The sequence below is a fragment of the Manacus vitellinus genome, unplaced genomic scaffold (genome assembly GCF_001715985.3).
Source record: "Manacus vitellinus isolate BGI_N305 unplaced genomic scaffold, ASM171598v3 scaffold_0_pilon, whole genome shotgun sequence".
Classification (NCBI taxonomy): domain Eukaryota; kingdom Metazoa; phylum Chordata; class Aves; order Passeriformes; family Pipridae; genus Manacus; species Manacus vitellinus.
In genome coordinates this window covers 56,437,116-56,456,092 of record NW_021938789.1, presented here as the reverse complement: position 1 = coordinate 56,456,092, position 18,977 = coordinate 56,437,116, and the positions used below count along the sequence as shown (strand labels likewise).

Below are 18,977 nucleotides of genomic sequence, written 5' to 3'. Positions count from 1 at the left end.
GGTCTCGATGCGATACGCCGCTTTTGTGCCCGGTATCAGAAGGGACGAAGGGGCACCACGGCCTGGACGCTCCCGGCGCCGCCGCCGCTCCCTCAGGCCTCCCCGTCCCGTGTCGCCGGCCTCCGCGCAGGCGCGAGCGGCCCGCCTGCCCGCCAGCGCCCCCGCGCGCCCGGCGCTGGCGCGCGGGGGCCCGGGCCGAGCCGGCACGTCGCGCCGCTCGCCCGCCCCCTCCCGCCCCGGCCGGCCCCGCCCTGGCCCGGCTCTGCCCGGGCGCGCCCGCCGCCTCCCGCTCCCGGCCTGCGCGGCCCAACGGGCGCTGCCTCCGCCCGCACGGATACGGTAAGGGCGCGGCCGAAGCCGCCGGCTCGGCTCCTGCCGCCGCGGCGGCGCTGACAGGCGGCCGGTCCGTCGGGCAGGGCGCCGCGCTGCGCGCGGGCCGTGAGGGTCGGCGGGGCGCGTGGGGCGGCCGGGCGGGGGCGGCAGGCCGGGGGTCGCTCCGGCGGCACCTCCGCCCCCGCCCTGCCCTGCCCTGCCCTGCCCTACCCTGCCCCGCCGCACTTTCGGGTCCGCGCGGGGCGCGCGGGCCGGAGGGGCCGCCCCGGGTCCCCCCTCAGCCCAGCGGGGGTCCGCGCTCGGCGCGGGGCGGGCGGTGCGCGCCGGCTGTCAGTGTAAACACAGCCCGGGGCGGCCGCGGCCTCCCGGGCCGGGCCCGCAGAGCACCCCGGGCCGGGCTGGCGCGGTGGGCGCGGGAAGGGCGGAGCGGCCGGGGCAGCGCCGGGGGGGCAGCGGCAGGGGGCAGCGCGTTGTTTACACGGGGCGCCGTGAGAACATGGCAGCCCGGGCGTGCGGGCCGCTCGCTGTCATGCGTGTGTGTGCTCGCTCCTCCCGGGATCGGCGCCCAGCTCCCCGCGCCGCTCTCACCCTGCATAAAGGGCCGGAGTCTGCCGTGTTCGTCGTTGTACCGTGAGCCCAGTCCGTGTTTATCTGTTACCCTTTTTGGCCGGGTTCCCTCTCTTCTCTGTTTTTCTCTCTCTCTCTGTTTCTCGCCGCTTAACTAATTCGGGTCTTCGTTTTGCTCGCTCCCTCCCCTTATGGCTGGGCACTGTCATCTTCCTTGTCACTTTTCTATAATCGTTTAACTTCTTTAGCAAAGACGGCAAAACCTTACCTTACACGCGGCCAATTCGTGAGGACGGTTCTGGGTCTGATCCGAATTCCTCTCTTCCTCCTTCTGCTTTCACTCCATCTCTGACAGTGGTCAGGATCAGTTGCTTTAGGAAAGGTTCTGGGAACAGCATGGTTGTTTTGTGTGGTACTATCAGTGACATACCCTTTCCGTACTCTTTTTCTGAAACCGTCTCTTAGGTTTCACTAATATCTGGTTCAGAAGGTCCCTAAACTTTAGGCTGTTATGCGTGTCTTTGTGTTCGACAGTCTCATAAGCCATTCAGGAGCTTTACCTCTCTAAAGCTGTTGGACTTAAATCTTACAAGTTTTTTGACCTCCAGAATATCCTATGAAAGCTAATTACGGAATTTGCGCGCACTGCTTCCTTTTAGTGTGTGTATTGGGTTTTTTTTTTTGTTTTTTAAACCCACATCCTCACCATTTAATTTAATCGTCTCTGTTCCTTTATTATGTAAAACGATGAATAATTCCTCCCGTACTCCGGCTTGTGGGGGAGTGGAAGTGGTTGTTAAGGACCAACAAACGACTCGCTGGGAAGAGAAGTGGGGGTACAAAGTAAGGATATGTGTGAGAGACTCCTGTCAGAGGGAAGAGAAGGCTTCAGGCTATCTTTAAATAGAGAGCAGTGGGAAGAGAGCCTGCTAATAGGATGAAATACGGGAAGGTCCAGAAGAAGCCTGCTGAAGCCACAAAGGTTTTTGCAGAACGTTAATAGTTTTTAAGTGATTATGAGCTTATGTGTTTTGGGGCTCGTCAGCTTTAGCTATTGAGGTTTTAGAGCAAACTTTGGATGTTCAGATGATCAAATTAAATATGTGTGGAAGGAGTTCCTCTGATTTCTTACTGGATTTGATGCATCATTAATTTGATCCAACATAACGATTTTCTGTGCATTCTGCAATAAAATTATTGCTTAGTTGTATGGAAACTTGGGAATTATGGCGTGGCCAGGACTACTTTGCTGATTGTTTATTTTGATTTCCTTTTCTGTAACTTTTAGTGATTGTTGTAATTTTTAAGGTACTATAAACTGCATGGGTTGTTTTGTTCTCCTGACCTTGTGGATGTAAAAATTTACTTTGTATCTTCTTTTTGAGTATACCCCCGGATGCTTTAGCAACAAGTTTAAATATTTTTTTCTCTCAGCCAGCTTTTTCAGCAACCTAATTTTTCAGTTTTTAGACTTGTTCTGAGTCTCAAAAAACCCAGAAAGTTAATTTGCCATTTCTTCTGCACATGCCAGTGTGAATCAGTTAGCCAGAGCTGTAAAAAATTATCTGGGAAAGCATCTTAAAAGAAAACCTTTTCAGTTGACATAAATTTTACAGAGCATGCTGTGGTTTATATGTATCAGAGTGATAGTGGCATTTACTGGTATATTTGAGGGGCTGCCTATGAAAGGCCACCTTTGGACCCTTAGGAAGCTTTGTGACTCTTAGTGGGATTCTGCAGAGATCTTGGCCAGTGTATTTCTGCACGTATAACTAACTTCATTTTCAAGCCAGCTTTCTAACTTTTTTTTTTAATTAAACCAAAAGAGGGCCTTTTTATTAAAAAAAAAAAAAAAAACTGTGTGTGTGTGATGCTCCTGCTGGCTACAGTCCTGCTCTTGTGGTTGCATCTGTGTAGGTATCCGCATAAATCTCTCCTCAGGATCTGGGATGCCAGCTGAATAAAAGGGGGACATTGTTCCAAGTACTCTTGTGGTGGCTCTGAGTGCTGTGGGAGCAGCTGCCTCTGGTCACTGCTGCCCAGACTTCTGCATGTTTGTCTTGGTTTTGTGGGGGGGCATCTTTTTTTTTTTTTCAAGCATTGGGTTCTTTCTTTTTTTTTCTTGCTTGCTTGTTTTATAATTAAAACGAAAGTGTACTCAAACGATTTGCAGATTTATATTTAGAGTTTTGTTTTGATTCACTTGGAGTCTGGCCTAGTAGAGGTGATGCTCTGCCATCCATTCCACACTGTTTTTTCAATTATTATTTGTAATCCTGTTGAGCTGCATCTTTGCTTCTCTGATAATTTAGTAGGTGATTATGCACGGGGGGATCAACTTAAGGCACTGTTTCTTGGGGGATGTGCTCATCACAGTTGTGATCTGCAGTGGTTTTAAGCTTTCTGCTGAAAACATAACCATTTGGATTTCTTGTAAGCAAACACTTGGATGCACAGTGTAGGTCATATAAATGTGCTATTCAATATGTGAATGACCTGCTTGGTATTTTGTAGCCTTTATGACCAGTCCCCTGTAGCCTCTGAAGATGTACAGGCTCTAATTGGTCATCTTGACCAGTGAAATTATCCAAAATTTGAGGTTTTCATATGTCTTTTATAGTGGTAAACAGTTATAAACTTCTTGCTGTTGAGGCAAAGAATTTAAGGTTCGGATTTTTTAGTTTAGTTGGGTTCGTTTTTTTTAGTTTATTTGGGGATGGCAGCACCTAGACTTACTTTTGTTTTCCCATGAGATACATACAAAAATAACAAGTGATGCAACAAAGCTGTTTTTGTGGTTGTAAGGGTTATTCCAAATGTTTCAAAGCCAGTTTTTCCTCTGCTTTTTCCATTACCAGGAAGAACAGGGATGGATGTCACAACTCTGACAAAATGATTCGGTAATTTCTTTTGGAAATGTTACTTTTTTTTTTCCTGAAGTTATTCCATATTTTACTGTGTTGTAAGCATCTGTCTAGAGAGGAATTACATTTGTAGTGTGTGGGGGTTTTTTTATTTTTAATCTTCCTGCATGTTGTTTTGTAATTCAAAACTAGTCATACTTTCTCTGCTGGCTATTTGTATCACTGGGGACAGTCTGTTCTCTTACAAACCTGAATCATCTCTTCCTTTAAGAATCTGAGTCTAATTGTCTTTTGGCCTTTTTGTCTCAGTTAGCCTTGGGAAATGTGAATTTCAGTACTGATCTCTGAAAGTGGCCAGGCAGCCTTTTCCTTTTACAGGAGTCAAAGGAGTTGTGACTTGATAGGGAGAGGATGGGGAATAGATTCAGTGTTCTGCTGAAATTTGAGGGACAAGCAAAAAGCCTTCCACAGAGACATACTCCTTAGGGAAAGAAGGAGGGCAGATGCCTGACTGGTTCATTCAGAAAGGGCCGTGTCTGCAGGACACAAACACGTGGGTGTGTGGGGGGTGTTTGTGCGTTTGCTTCAACTCAGAACTGAACTGAAGCTGTTTGAACTTCCCACTCGCCTTTTTCTGTATCCTGACGGAGTTTTGAAAACGTTGCTGAATAGCAGGGCTCTCAGTATGAAGTTCAAATCCTGTTATCTAAAGACTTTGGGCCTTTCATTTATTCCTTGCCTGGACTGTTCCACACATTCAGTCTGAAGACACCATCCTTTTAAGGAATGCTGGGATTCAGTGTCTCACACAGTTTTCGGTAGATTTTCACCTGTAAGGTTCTTACTAGGAATTTCTGCCAGAACTGGAAAATGAGGATTATTGTTTATGTTCCTCCATTGCCCTATCTTCATTTCCACAGGTAACTGTTAATTAATGTACAGACAAATCAGCACAAAAGTGACCTAAACTTCCTGTAACCTAGGAGACATAAATGGCATGTTTTTGAGATAACCTGGTCTTGAACAGAGTATTGAGTGGTTTCAGTTGCTACTGTTTGGCCACCTGTGTGGGACTGTAGTACATAAAATATAAACACACAGTAGATGTGGTCTAGGATGTGATTGTTGATTTGCATTCATATTCTGTGTGAGAATGAAAATAGCTTTGTGACATCCTTAGGCAAAGGCACTCTGTGAAGTGCTGTATGTTCTTATGTAGCTACAGGTCTGAGTTGCAGGAATAACACTGATTTTGAAAGTGGCTGGAGGCTCTGCTTTCAAATTAATGTACCATTTCCTTTCTTTGGACTTCTCCTTTGGGTTATGATTGCTTTTTGGTATTTATAGCGTGGATGTAAATGGAAAACTATAGAAGAGGAAAAAGTTTTGGCAGTAAAACTTATTTTCTTATTTTGCCTCCTGACTGATTATTTTAGTGCATTCATAAACAGCTCGTTTTCTACTTTGCATGTTTCTGAATTTAAACACTTTTAGAATAATTGATAGGCAGATAAGGAGTAGGCTTTTTGTGCTAAAAACATGGAGGGTGACAAGTATGTATGGCTACAAGGGATGCCTGTTAAAGGCTTTCCAGCCTGTCTTGTTTGGGGAGCAGAGGAGGTTTTGGCTTTCTGTTTCATCTTGAAAATGTTGATAATCAAAAAGTGGTGCTAGCTTTACAAATGAAACAATGGAAAATAAAGCATTAACTGTGGAGGTTCTTTTGTGCTGTTACAAATGAAATATTGTCAGGTATGAATTGTGCTTTGTTATGTAAAGTTGACCGCCTATGTAAGCAAAAAAGCCTTATTTTTTATTCTAAATTGCATATATTTTTTTCCTTTCTTTTGAAATGTATCTTGTGCTTATTCTGCTGCTACTATGATAGTGATTTAACATAGTTTACTGTTCTTTGGTTTTGTTTTGTGAGGATTCATTCTCAAGAAAGCTGGTATCCGAATTTGTTCTCCTTTTTGTATGTAAGGGTGAGAAATATGGGTATATTGCTCTGTTGTGTCAGGATTTTTTTTTTTTTTGTTTGGTATGTTGCTTGGTTTTTTGGTTGTGTTTTTGGTGTGTTTTTGTAGTGACCTGCCATGCACTGTGTGGCAACTGACTCTGTGCTACATTGGTACAGCAACATCAATATGCCTTTCTGAGCATATTTTTATGGCAGGCTGAAGGATCCTCAATACCTTGATAAATTTAAGTTTTAAAGCAATTTTTGCATAGTATTTTTTGTTGACTTTCTTGCTTAGTTGACATCCTGTTGGGGAGATCAACAACTGTAGTTTTTGCTAGGGCACCTAAGCTGTCATGCCCATAGGAAGTCCAGTTGCTCTGCATGAATCCAAACTAGTTTTTCCCTGTATGTGCAAGATTAATTTACTTTAAGCTGTCTGCTGTTTAAAAGCAGACTCATTGAGTTTGCCCATTAAAGTATTGATTATGATTCTTTTTCCTCAGTATGTATTAGAAGATCCTGTTTTCTTGCAGACCTCAGTGATTGTGCTAGCTTTCTAAATGGATGGGTTTTATTAAAAACGTTGGGCTAAATTCTGGCTTCTGTTAAAAAGCATTGATCTCAGTGGAGTTACTTGCAAAGGTAATTGATAACAGGTTGGGCTCTTGTGCCTCACATGGAACATGGGCTTTCTGTTGTTCAGCTAAGGAGCTTTAGTTGTAGTAAACTGCTCCTCATGACCCAAAGTTTATGAAGGGAGATTATTTGTCTCTTTGAAAGGCGGGGTATGAGTGATACCAGTTGGTTAGAAACAAAGCACTCTTAAAAAACATTCACAAAGATGAAAGTTGTGTCTCTTTGTGAGCTCAGTGAGTCCATGGTACACACAAATTGCAGCATTACAATGTGCAACTACATTTTTAGATTCATAAGAATTTCTTCTGTAAAAGATGAACTGCTAGAATACTTTGTATTTCAAAGAAAACTGTAGATTAGAAATTAGGTGTGTGTTTGAGATGTGTAATAAATATGCATTGCTTTAAAAAGGCAGTATGTTTGAAAGCGTTATGAAACTTTCTGAAATGACTATGAAACAGTAAAGCAAGGAAGAAAATGTAATTAAAAATAATCTGATCATTTGATACGAAAGCAATAACTTTAGGAAAGCTGCACTAACTCAAATGTATGTATGTCTCAAAAAAAAATTAGTTAATATTTTACCTCAGTGAGAAATTAATGATTCTGGCTGAAATTGTGAAGAGCCAAACTGAGATTTTGTTCTCTTAGTATTAGTGTGAAACTTGTGTGTCACTGCTAACTTCACCGAGGTCAGCACATTCTGTCCCATCTGTTGTGCTTGCCCATGTCCTGTTTTGATGTAGAGATATAACATGCAACAGATTTCATAAACATTGGAAGATTTTTGGCTATAAATTATGCAAATAACTTAAAATTCTTTTGTGTTTCAGCAGCCTCTGCCTAGCTGTTTAACAGCAGTGGATTGGGAATTCAAGCCTTTGATATCCTGAGGTTATCAGCGTTACTGTCTTCAAGAGATAACAGCTCTCAAAGCATCTTCAGGGGATGCACCATGACATCAGCAGTGATTGACACTGGGGGCCCTGGCCTGGAGTTTGACAGCAATGGAATCAAAAACCAAGAGGTTAGAAAAATAAATAGCATTTATTTACTATCAAACTTCGCAGCTTTTATCTAAATTTGAAAGAAAAATTCACTGTAAACTTGCTGTGAAGACAAATGAAATGGATTTGAGATTGTTGTGTAAGGAGTAAGAGAGCAGCCATTTTTCAAATATCTTTTATTAGAAGATTTTGTTATCACAGAGAAGTGGAAGCAGTAAGTTTTTGGAGTCTGCAGTACAACTGTAGACTTGGTTTACAAAATTACATTCCATACTAAGCATTTCTTTAAAGACCTCAGATGTGTCTTGAGGTATAGAACAAGTTGAGCAGAACAATACAAGGGCCTTTTTTAAAGTTAGCCAACACAACATATTTGGTTGCATTTTTGCATTCTTATCAACAAATAATAAATATATTCTACTATCCTGTAGCTTTCAATAAATAGAATCTGGCAGGGTTCCACTTCTGCAACACTTTAACTGATTAAATATGCTTTTACAGACATTTTGATCCTTAAACAAGTAGACATAAGCATATGGGCTGTGAAGTAGTCAGTTCTGCTGTGATAGCTTATGTACTTAATCCAAAACATGGGTGTTCATGAGATACAGGTCAGATGTAGGTATCTTGCAGTACCCACAAAAAGCCTTGATTACATTTCATCAAGCAGAGGGAGAAGAAACACTTCCCACAGCTGAATGACTTCATTAGAAAGCTCTTTTCCAATATCTTAAAGCTCTTTGTCTGATGCTTTAAATTTTAAGTGCTTAAAACCAGGAAAATATCTCTGAGTTTGAGGGAGGTCCCTTTGATGGCTGACAAGCCATCTTTTATTCTTTTCATCTCTTGCTTTAGAAGAAAATTTCATTTAAAAATCTTTAAAATTATTATCATTATTCCATAAAATATGTAAGAGCGTAAGAGAAAAAATATTGATGTAGAGTTCAACAGTGCAGTATTTAGAGCATTTTTTTTTCTTTTCTTCCCTTTTTTTTTTTTTTTCCTTTCTATAGGAAAATGAGCCAGTCTCTGAATTCCCAGCAGTGATTGTGGAGCCAGTTCCTAGTGCCAGACTAGAACAGGGTTACGCTGCTCAGGTCCTGGTTTATGATGACGAGACTTACCTGATGCAAGATGTAGCAGAGGAACAAGAAATTGAGACTGAAACTGTGGAAACAGGTAGACTTACTTCATTTTTTTTGTTCTTCCATGAGGTTTTAGTACTTGTAGAAGTCCCCTAGGAGTGTGACATTGTATTTACCCACGGGATGGCCTGAGTTCACATCTCTTCCCTCTAAACTTAGTTGTGCTCAGCTTGAGTGGTGACAGGATTACCTTGGCAGGTAAAAACATCCCCTTGTGTTCAGGATGCTGCAAACTGTGTACCCTCATGAGCAGGCAGATCTTCATTTATGTCTTTGTTACTTATGCAGGGAGTTAGCTAGACAGCTAAACTTGGAGTTTTTGAAAATCAGCTGAGCCAGGAAGCTGGTTAGAACTCAGTTTTTTGATGTGTCTGGGCCAAATACCTGCAGGGCAGCTGGCAGAATGCACTGTGTGGCTCTATTTACCCCATATTCCTGTCTGTCCCTTGCTATCCCACTTTTTTGATCAAAAAGTGTTTTTATTGCTGGTTGGATGGCAGGAGTATGTGGCTAGAGGGGATAGAGTTGGACTGTCTTTTTATGGGCAAAAAGCCGATAGATTGAAATTAACTCATCCAGCTGGTAAAATATCAAGTTAGGGATGAAGCAAGGAGTAGAGCTTTGGGTTTAAAAGCTGAGCTGGTTAGTGCTAAGCACATACCTTTCTGTACACCCTCTCTCCAAAGAGCACCACTGGGAGGTCTGCACCTCCTGAGGGGCACCAAAGTCTGTTTAAAGTGTCTGAGGAAACAAAAGTTGTGCTCCTACAGCTGCCTTATGACTCCTGACTGCTGGGCTGCGATTCACAGGATCACAGAATATGCTCAGTTGGAAGGGACTCACAAGAATCATTGAGTCCAACCCTTAGTCCTGCACAGGACACCCCAAAAATCACACCATGTGCCTGAGAGCATTGTCCAAATGCCCCTTGAACTCTGCCAGGCTTGGAGCTGTGACCACTGCCCTGGGGGAGCCTGTTCCAGTGCCCAACCACCCTCTGCGGGAAGAACCTTTTCCTGGTATCCAGCCTAAACCTCCCTTGACACAACATCAGGCCATTCCCATGGATCCTATCACTGTTCACTGCAGAGAAGAGATCAGTGCCTGCCCCTCCTCTTGCTTTCTTGTGTTGCCTCTCATACTTGTTAAACTTCTTTAGCCATTTCAGTTTGCTAAGTTTGCAAGAGAACGTAGCAAGGAGACCCTCAGCTGTTCTGTATTTTCGTTGGGTTAAATTTCTGCTGGATTAGCAGAGTGTTGGCATAGGGAGTACATAGAACTGCAACCAGAGGGAGTCCAGGTCCTCTTGGGCACTCCATACCGAGCTGGTGAGACCCACATCACATGGGCAGCACACATTCCTGTCCTGAGGCTGCCTAATGTAGAGCTGGAGTTTAAATTCATGATGTCAGGCAAGCAAAACAATGGTGAGAGACTCTTCTCTCAGCTGCTTACCTTGGCAGCCCAGTAACTCTGTGTGCATTCCCATCAGATTAGGCAAGTTTCAGTGCAGATTTCTCTGTAAACAGTGGATGCAACTGCTCCTACATCCTTCTGAATTTGGATGTTATCCAAATGTTTGCACCGCAGCAAAAATCACATGCATCAGCTTCATAAGATGTGCCTGAACTAATGATTCAGATTTTGGGACAATACTTACGATTCCAGTCTGCTGAAAAGTGTTTTGAATGAAATATGCTAATTAGAAGTTCAACAAATTAATTTAAAGAAAAGTTATGAAATATGTATTTTTTTAATTCTATTTTTTACTATGGTAAAAAACTTTTAAGATTAAGGTAAGTGAGAAGTGAATTTTAGAACTTAAACTTGTATTCGAAAACCTTTAAGAGCTTATACTTTGAAGGTTTTTGTACTCAGAAGTTGTTTTTTAAACATTAAATATGCTGTTTCTTGTCAGATTTTTGTAGATTAATGGCTAACAGGGCAACTGTTTCAGGATAAAGTGCTACTGCAGATGAATTCTTTCTGTGTTTAAGTATAATTTTATGGCCATAATAAATTGGTGGAAAGGACAATTAAAAATTTGTACCTCTTCTGTAGTAATATTTTTATTTAAGCTACTGTTCAAAGAAATAGACATGTGGGTACTTACAAGCCTTGATATTTGAAAGTATAGTCTTAAAATTTATAGAGCAGTCGATATGATAATTTGATGAGTTCGTGGCTGGAGATGTTAAGAGATGTGTCTTGACTGCATGTAGTTTGTTAGTGTTCTTTGTGTTCTTTTTTTTTTAAATTTCACAGTTTGACATTAGCATGTCCTTAAAAATTTAGTATGCTTTAATAGTTTTGAGCTAAGAACTAGTAGGCACTAAAAAGCCAATGTACAGTGGAGGAGAAATTAAAATTAACGAAGATTGAAAAATTTATGAATGCACAGCAGTTGCCATGCTCCAGCTTTTCATTATTATTTGTATACTGTATAAAGCATTAATCCAGTGCAGTTTTCATGATGTAATTATACATGACAATGAGTTGTTGCACAGAACTTGTATCCAGTGTTGGTTTAGACTGTTTTGAGGGAGGCAGTCCTGCGGGGCATGTGTTTTGACCAACATGTTTTGGCATAGCCAGGAGTCTTTCTCAATTCCTTGCTTATACAGAGAAGTGAGATGGGTGGAGAGAAAGTATTAAAACCACAAGAAACATCCCCTGTGGTAATGCACCATTATTAGCAATGCCTTGCAGGACAGGGAATCTGAGTGTGTTGTTTAATTTTAATTTTCTGGGAGCAGAGAGACTGGGCTGTGGGTAGGAAGCAATTTAATGTAGGAGAGCTGGCAACAGGTGCCATAGTAATTGTTAATGAGAAAGCAGGCTAAGGCAGTAAACAAAGTATAATGTTTTTTAAGGAGCATAATTTTAGGGTGTTAATTTTCTGAAGTACATACCTTTATTATGCTAATGACCCTAATTTAGAGAGAGGTGCAACAATTTGATTTCTGTGCATCTTAGAAGAAAATTCTGTTATTGCCAAAGTAGTCTCAATAGATTCTGCTTCATAAATGACAGAATTAATTGCTATAATAAATTCTGTGTTATTTGATAAATGTATCATTGTTGCACCAAGAATGAGCAAGCTTAATACCTTTTGTGGTTCTGGACTCTACAGACAGCAGGGCAAATACTAAAAACTCAAAGAGTCTGGGCAGTATTTGAAAAGGACACCTACTCTCATAACATAATATACACCCTTTTCTGTGTCTTAACTGCTGGCCATGGACATGATTTTTTTTCCTTTCTTGTGACAGTTCATTGGCACTTCCAATGACTTCTGATTTACATGCTTTATAGCATTGCCACATACCTGTTCCAAGAGCCTCCAGCTACTTTGCAGTTAATCTAAAGCTTTGTAATTTAAAATGTAGCCTTATTCTGGCCTTCAGAGATAGGGATCAGCACCCTTTGTGAAAAATGTAGTGGGGCAGCTCCTCAGGACACTGAAGAGATGATTTGTGCTGTGCCTTCAATAGGTCTGTTTGTGGTTTGCTATTGCATGAATGGATTTGAGACTGTGTGGACTGTAAGGACAGTCAGTACTGAGCCAAGGGCAGAATCAGGACCTGTGGTGTTGTTTTGTATTAAAAAACTTCTTGCATTTATGAAACCACAATTCAAATAAAATATGCTATATGGTTGTTATAAATACTGATGAATTTTTAGCTAATTCTAGTGGAGTATGGGGGGTTTTGCCTATCAGATTCCTTCCAGCCTGTTTCCCACTAATCTATCTCGATTTGTTAATCAAGGATCATTAATTATAATTAATCCTTTAACTGTAAAATTAATCCATTAACTATAAAAGTAAGACCCCAAGAGTCTTTTAGCACACAAGAAAGACTTAATGGTTCAAGTTATGTTTTTATTCTAGAAGGAAAAAAATGCCTATCTGCTTGGAATAGAAAAACATCATGACAAAGGGTGCAACATACATATGTATGTTTTTCTAGAAAAAACAAAATGTAGGAAATTTGTTTTTTTCAGGTGACCTTCTGACATTCTTTGTGGAGGTAGTGAGTGAGAAAGGGAAGATATAAGCTTTAAGTTGACATAGTGTTTAAATTTCTTTCCCTGTTTGTATGATATTCTTGGGAGTGGTACCTTTAGATTATTGAGGACTGAGTTACAGCCTTAGAATGTTGTTTACTGCACCAGTGACAGTGTTTGTATAATAAAAGAGACATCCTTCTTAACAAGTTTTTAATAATATCCAAATTTTATTGGCTGTCATCTCCTGCATAGTTTTCTGTCCTTAGAGTAGTTAGGCCTTAAATTGTAAGATTTATTCAGCAAAACCTTCGTAGTTTACGTTACAGCAGAAGCTGCTGTCTTTAAAGAAGCAGTCATTTTGAAATTAACAATTACTGCTTTCCAAAACCCACGTTATTGTTTGTTCACAAATTTTGTTGAACAGTGGTAGCTATTAAGGAAATGTTGCTGTAAGTGCAGTAAAGCTTGATCCCTATGAGAGGTGTTCCAAAATCGTATTGCCTCTGTAGAACCCTGATGGAATTGATTTAGTGACTCTAACATCTTATATGAATAGTGTTTTTTCCCTTATTTTTTTATTAATCACCAAAGGAACAAGTACAGGTTTGGGTTTCTTTTTTTCAGTCACAGCTTTAAGATGAAAGAGGAGACAAACCTACTATGTTCAAGAAGTCGAAATGTCATTAAATTTGTGAACTGTCACCAGTTTTTTTAATTTGATGTTCCATCAGAAATCCTCCTTGTGGTTCAAGTTGAAAAGTCTGGTTTAATTCTAAAAAATATTATTGGCACAGAGAGGTGGAGAATCTGCATGAAAATAATGGGGATCTGAAAATGAGCCTCTGTAGGGAAAAATATTGGGCTACAAGGATCAGGAAGTTCAGTTGAAACTATCATGTAAATTGACAGCCATCCTTAAGGAGGGAGGAGGTTGAATCAACAGGGAGCTTAGGCTTATTCCTCTCCTAATTTAAACAAATGGATGAACAAAATACATACTTTAAGGGAAATCTTTTAGAAAGCAAATTTCACATTACTACTTGCACACTTACCACCGTGGGAATCAGCTTTGCATATCTATGTCCAGTCTTCAGTTATTGCCTGTTCTTCGTTCTGCCTTTATATGTCTGCTCTTATTATAATTAAAACCGCTTCCTTCTGACGTCTTTTATGTGAATTTGAACCCATGAACTCTTGTTTCTCAGATAAGTTTTCACAAGTTAAATATCATATCCTAAGAACTCAGTATTAGATCTGGTTAGAATCTTACCTTTGAGTATGGCATGTGCATGTAAAGGATAAACAAAACAGTGTTATAATTCATTCTGTCCAGACACTATTTGATTAAACTCTTACAAAAAATGAGTTCACACAAGAATCTGCTGTACATTTTATTAGTGCTGACGTATCCTGTTGACTGTACTTCATCTTCTTACACTGACAGGTCTGTGAGAATTTTACACATGGAGCAGTTTGTTTTAGAGGACCTTGCTGTCTTAAAAAAAAACAAGATCAGTTTGGACATTCTAACAACTTGACTAAACTCTCATAAGTGCTAAGATGAAGCATGCTAGCTAGGCAAAAGCAAGATAAAGCTTTGCTTGCTCTACTGCAAGAATTACATGTCTCTAACACATGAATGGGTTAAGAGTTTGCCCTTTGAATGTGAGCTAATTTTATTTTTTCACACCATGCTGCTGCTTCATCCTTGTGAATCCTCACTCTGCCAAGAAATCCACGGCATTTTTGCCAGTTAAATGCTGGTGACAGCGAGGCAAAAGGATTCCCCTCTTAATTCACGTGCTGTTGTATAGTACTTGCAGCAGTTGCACTAAAGGCAAATACATCTGTTCTCAGTAACATTCTTAATTCAGAAACAAAATTCAACTGCAACTTAAATTTTATGTCGTATTTGCTGGTGTTTCCTTTCCTGAGAAATTAAGGAAAAGAGCTCTAGAACTGTGGATGCTAGTGTTTTAACATGACCATAACTGGTGTCCAGTTCTTTCTAGATTTCAGGTTTTCTGCCTTGCTGCATTCAGTGGTCCATTCATATCAAAAGAATGCTGCAAGATTAACTATTCTGTAAGAAAGCCTAATTTAACTACACATTTCAGGAATAATTTTTATTTCCCGAGGCTGATGTGAGTCTAATTCAGTGACTTGCTGGTGTGGTGCATTAAGGGTTTGGACTTCAGATGTACAGATGCATGCTCCTCTAAACTCCCAACCCCAGTTGTAATTGTGAGTGAGAATTTGTAAGCTGTTACCATGAAGACTCAGCCACAACATTTTACTAATGAAGGCTGAAAAATTGTGTGGCTTCTACCTTGAAATTAGAATGCAATATGGCAATGCCACACCCATGGTGGTATGAGTGCACAAGAGTTACTGGGATTTATTGATCAAAAATGGAGCCACAGACTTGAAAGTAATAATTTTTAAAGGTGATCTGCACATTAAAAGGGAGATGGTAGTTTACAACAAACTCTAGGATGACAGTAAAGCCACATGTGTTTGAGCAGGGCATTTAGTCCTTAGAAATGTTCAGTGGGACCCCTTTCCTCAGTATTTCCCTGGCTCCTCCAGGAACATTTTGTGGTTATTTTGCTATTTGGCAATTTTTTACTGTGGAATCCACAGTGGATGGTAATGATTATGCTGATCTGCTGATAAAGGTGACAGCTGCATTTTCTTGGATGGCTTCTGGAATTTAACAATTTTAATATTGTTAAAAATATTTCTTTGTATTGTTACCTTTGCAATGCAGTAATAGCTATCAACAGTTTGATAGCCTGCTGTTGAGGACAGCAACTACATCTGTAATTATCAGCTGTGAATTTCTTGAGGATCCTGGGCAAAACTGACCTTTCTGTAACTTTAAAATTTGTAGGTGGTTTGGGCACTTGGGACAGGACATGCCTGGACTTCTGAAATGATTTGAGGCTTTTTAGAGTGGTTGGCATTTCAGCACTGTTACTCCGTTATCATTTGCAATTTGTCATGCAGAGTGCAAATACTACCCTCAGACAGATTGCCATCTACCCTCCACTACTTACTTAAATGAAGTCAAGCAAATCACCTCTGTAAGAATAAGCAACTGCTTTATAATAATTGCCTTTTCCCAGGGTAGGTCTTACTAGAATACAGCTACATCCTCTGTGGCTAAAAGTCATTAAATGCACACAGGTTTTCCTTTCTGGTTAATCATTTGCTGTTAGTGGAGGACAAAGGTGCCATTGGAAGGTTGCACTTTTAGCATTTCAAGTTACAATACTCGTGAAGTATTTTTCCAAGAGGAACTACAGGCTATTATCAGGGGAATATTTTCATCATATTTGTGAGAACTGTGGGAAAGGCAGCTTTGCATAGGCGACTATGGGAGTGGAGACTGACAATTCCTCCATAGCCACTGAATGCTCTACTAGTTTTGAGGACTGTTCAAAGAGATGCTTAAGATAATTGATGATCTTATTCCAGTCCACTTCTGCAAATCTGCTGGAACCTACCAGTTCTTTGTATTCTGAATTTACATCTGCTGTCTTGGATGCATTTAATCACATCCAGCTGCTTTTCTTCAGCTGTCTTTCACTTTTTCAGAACAATCAGGATGAGGTTTAACTGGTGTATATTGCAAAGAAGTGACACATTTCCTTTAATGTGAACAAAGTTGTCCATATTAAACATTTTGATTTTTTTTTTGTCTGGCACTTGGTAAATGTAGATGTGATGATGAGCATGGAGGGGTACCTGGCTATCTTGACAGCTGAGCTTGTTTAAAAAATTACAATACAGCTGAATCTTTGTATTCTCTAACAGTAAAACAAACAAACCAACAAAAAATAGGTTAATAAATATATTTCTGTCTGACAAAGACTGATGCTGTTGGGGATCTGTTAATCTATATTTTTTTTTTCTGCTTTTTTCATGCCAGAGAAACATAAGTACATCTGCAATTTCCTGTGGCCCTGTTCCATTACAGTAAATATGTCTTGCTTCATTGGGCCACCCACTGAGTAGACTTTGTAGCCCTCTTTGTTAGCCTTTTGCCTAGAAAGGAGGCTTAAAAACAGGTTAAAAAGTTAAGTGCATGTTTACTTTTTCCCCTGTTGACTCTCTTTTTTCCCTGAAATAATAAGATTTTATTAGCATGACAAATCAATTAGCATTCAGCATGAAATACTAAAATCATATAAATAGATGAAACTGCAGAACTTCCAGAGAAAGTTGCATTCCTCCTTAAAGACATATATGTCTATATATGTAATACTATATAAGGTGTGCACAGATCAAAATGATCACTACCTAGATTTGTTGTAGTTTTTTACATATTAATCTTGAAAGTGCCCAGGCTTGGACTCTTTTCAAGAGATTGGAACCCCTCAGGCAGCCAGTGATATTCTCTCTATGTGAGATCAGAGAGAGCAAAGACTCAGAATACTGAGTGCAGCTGTTCAAGTCCATTTCTTGTGAGTTGGCAGACACTGTGCTAAATCTGTGCTTGCAGTAGTAAATAAATGCTGCCTAGAAAATTGCTATTAAACCAAGAGCTTGATGTTTTATGCTCTTTTTTTCCTTTAATTTTGGACTCGTGGTGTTTGTCAAAAGTTACATAGTGCACATTGCTTGAATGCACTTATTCAAGGAGTCCACGTATCCCAGGCAAAAATTCATTGGATGTGAATCAAACACTTCAGTTTATGACTAAAAGTTGCAATCAGTAAACAATGCTCACTGAATTACATAGCAATCAATAAAGGAAAAAACTATGAAGGTACCTTTTCCACAGTATGGAAGTGTGAACTCCTATTGAAACAGGTCTGGATCTTCAAGGGTATTTAGTGTCTCAGTGCACCTTTTGATCTGGATCTAAACAGGCAAACTTCTAAACTGTATTTTACTGCTGTGGGCTAAATGGCTCGAAGTATGGGTAAATTACAACTTTTAGCAACAGTAGGTACATGGGACAAAGTGACAGGAGTACGTGGTTATTGCAGTACTCTGTATTTAAGCTGAACTTATGGTGTTGCTAAACTGCACTGGGTGAGGTTTCCACTTCAATTTGAGGATGTTTTAATGAAGGACTATTAAGTTTTATTGCACATTTAAGTGTGCGCCTACTTAAAATGACTTTCCTTGTCCTTGGGCTTGTCTCCACTAGGAAAATTTCTGCTGGAGGATACAGCAGAGTCCCCTAGTGGAAATATGCTGACAGAAGGAATTCTTGCTAGCACTGGTGCTGCACCTCTCTGAATAACAAAAGCTGACAGGAGCACTCTGCTTTTGGCAAAGCTGGGTCTGCATGAGAGCTTTTTGCCATCACAGCTGGATACTTGCCTTTTTTGTCCATGCTTCTGGTTGGGAAGAGCTCGGCTGGCAAAACTTTAGCAGGGACCTACCCTTAGATAGGTCTTTAATGTGAGAATGAATGATGTTGCTTGGAGGTCTTGCTTATCTGATGGTGATGAACAAATTTAATTCCTTACAGCCAGGAATGGATGAGTGAAGTCTACAAAACGCCTGAATTTTTGTTTGTGCATTATAAATATTATATATAAATACAGTCATTAAAATGTATCCTAAAAAGCCTTGGGCATTGTAGTAGGCATTAGGAGTATGATTTGTCAAAAGTTTGAAGGACTGAATTTACCAGCTGGAGGTCATTTATGCTGGATACTATTTTGTGATTTCTGTGGTGGGGAAAAATGCTTCTGAATTGTTGCTTGTGATCTAGGTCCTAGGACTACTAGAACCTGAGAGGGGAAGAGGTTCTGTATTGTCAGGTTGCAGCCAGTGCCCTTCACCTGCTTTTAATGGAGCTGTGGTGTACAAGGAAGGAAGGAATTCTCTTTAGGCAGGTGTTTGCTTGATCCTTGGCTTAACAATATGGGCCTATTCAGGTGCGTGTGGTGTCAATGAAGGAATTCCTATGTGTAATCTCCATGCTGCTTTGCTTATCTCAGGGTAGCTGCTCTTTGCATGCAGCTCTGAAGTTTTACCCTGGGAGTGATCGGCACAGGGAATGGACAGGCACATGTGGAGGTTGTGTTCTCCTGACTGGTGTCTGTCCAGCTGCAGCACTCCACACCTGGCTGTGGTGTCACTGAAGCAGGTGTTCTTCAGATGGGAGAGCACACAACCCTAAAAAAAGCAGCAGTGGTGGTTTTTAAAATATATTTTTAAATTAAGAAAGCAATGTAACTTCCCCTCCCCCCCCCCCAAATCTGCTCGGGGGCTGGGTTTCACGAAGGATGGACAGGGCCTGTAGCTAACTGGAAAAGACACCTGAAGTTCCCTTGGAATCAGCCCCGCTGCTATTCAGGAGACGAGGTGGATCATGGATTGCAGGAGGAGGACTGAGGCTGTCTGGCGAATTGTTACTGAACGTAGGGACTCGCCAAGGAGAAAACTTGTTCCTGCGTCAGTGGGGACTGTCAGGCTTATCCTGGTG

General features: G+C 40.7%; 1 protein-coding gene across 1 annotated transcript in view; it reads left to right on the top strand.

Annotated features, from left to right (window-relative positions):
• The first annotated feature begins 287 nt into the window (after positions 1-287).
• ELF2 (E74 like ETS transcription factor 2) overlaps positions 288-18,977 on the top strand; it is a 35,233-nt gene continuing 16,543 nt past the window's right edge. The window contains exons 1-3 of the mRNA XM_029960693.1: positions 288-339; positions 7,197-7,390; positions 8,384-8,549. Of these exons, the coding sequence (XP_029816553.1) occupies positions 7,319-7,390; positions 8,384-8,549 (238 nt within the window). The 5' untranslated portion in view covers positions 288-339; positions 7,197-7,318. The remainder of the gene's footprint in view (positions 340-7,196; positions 7,391-8,383; positions 8,550-18,977) is intronic.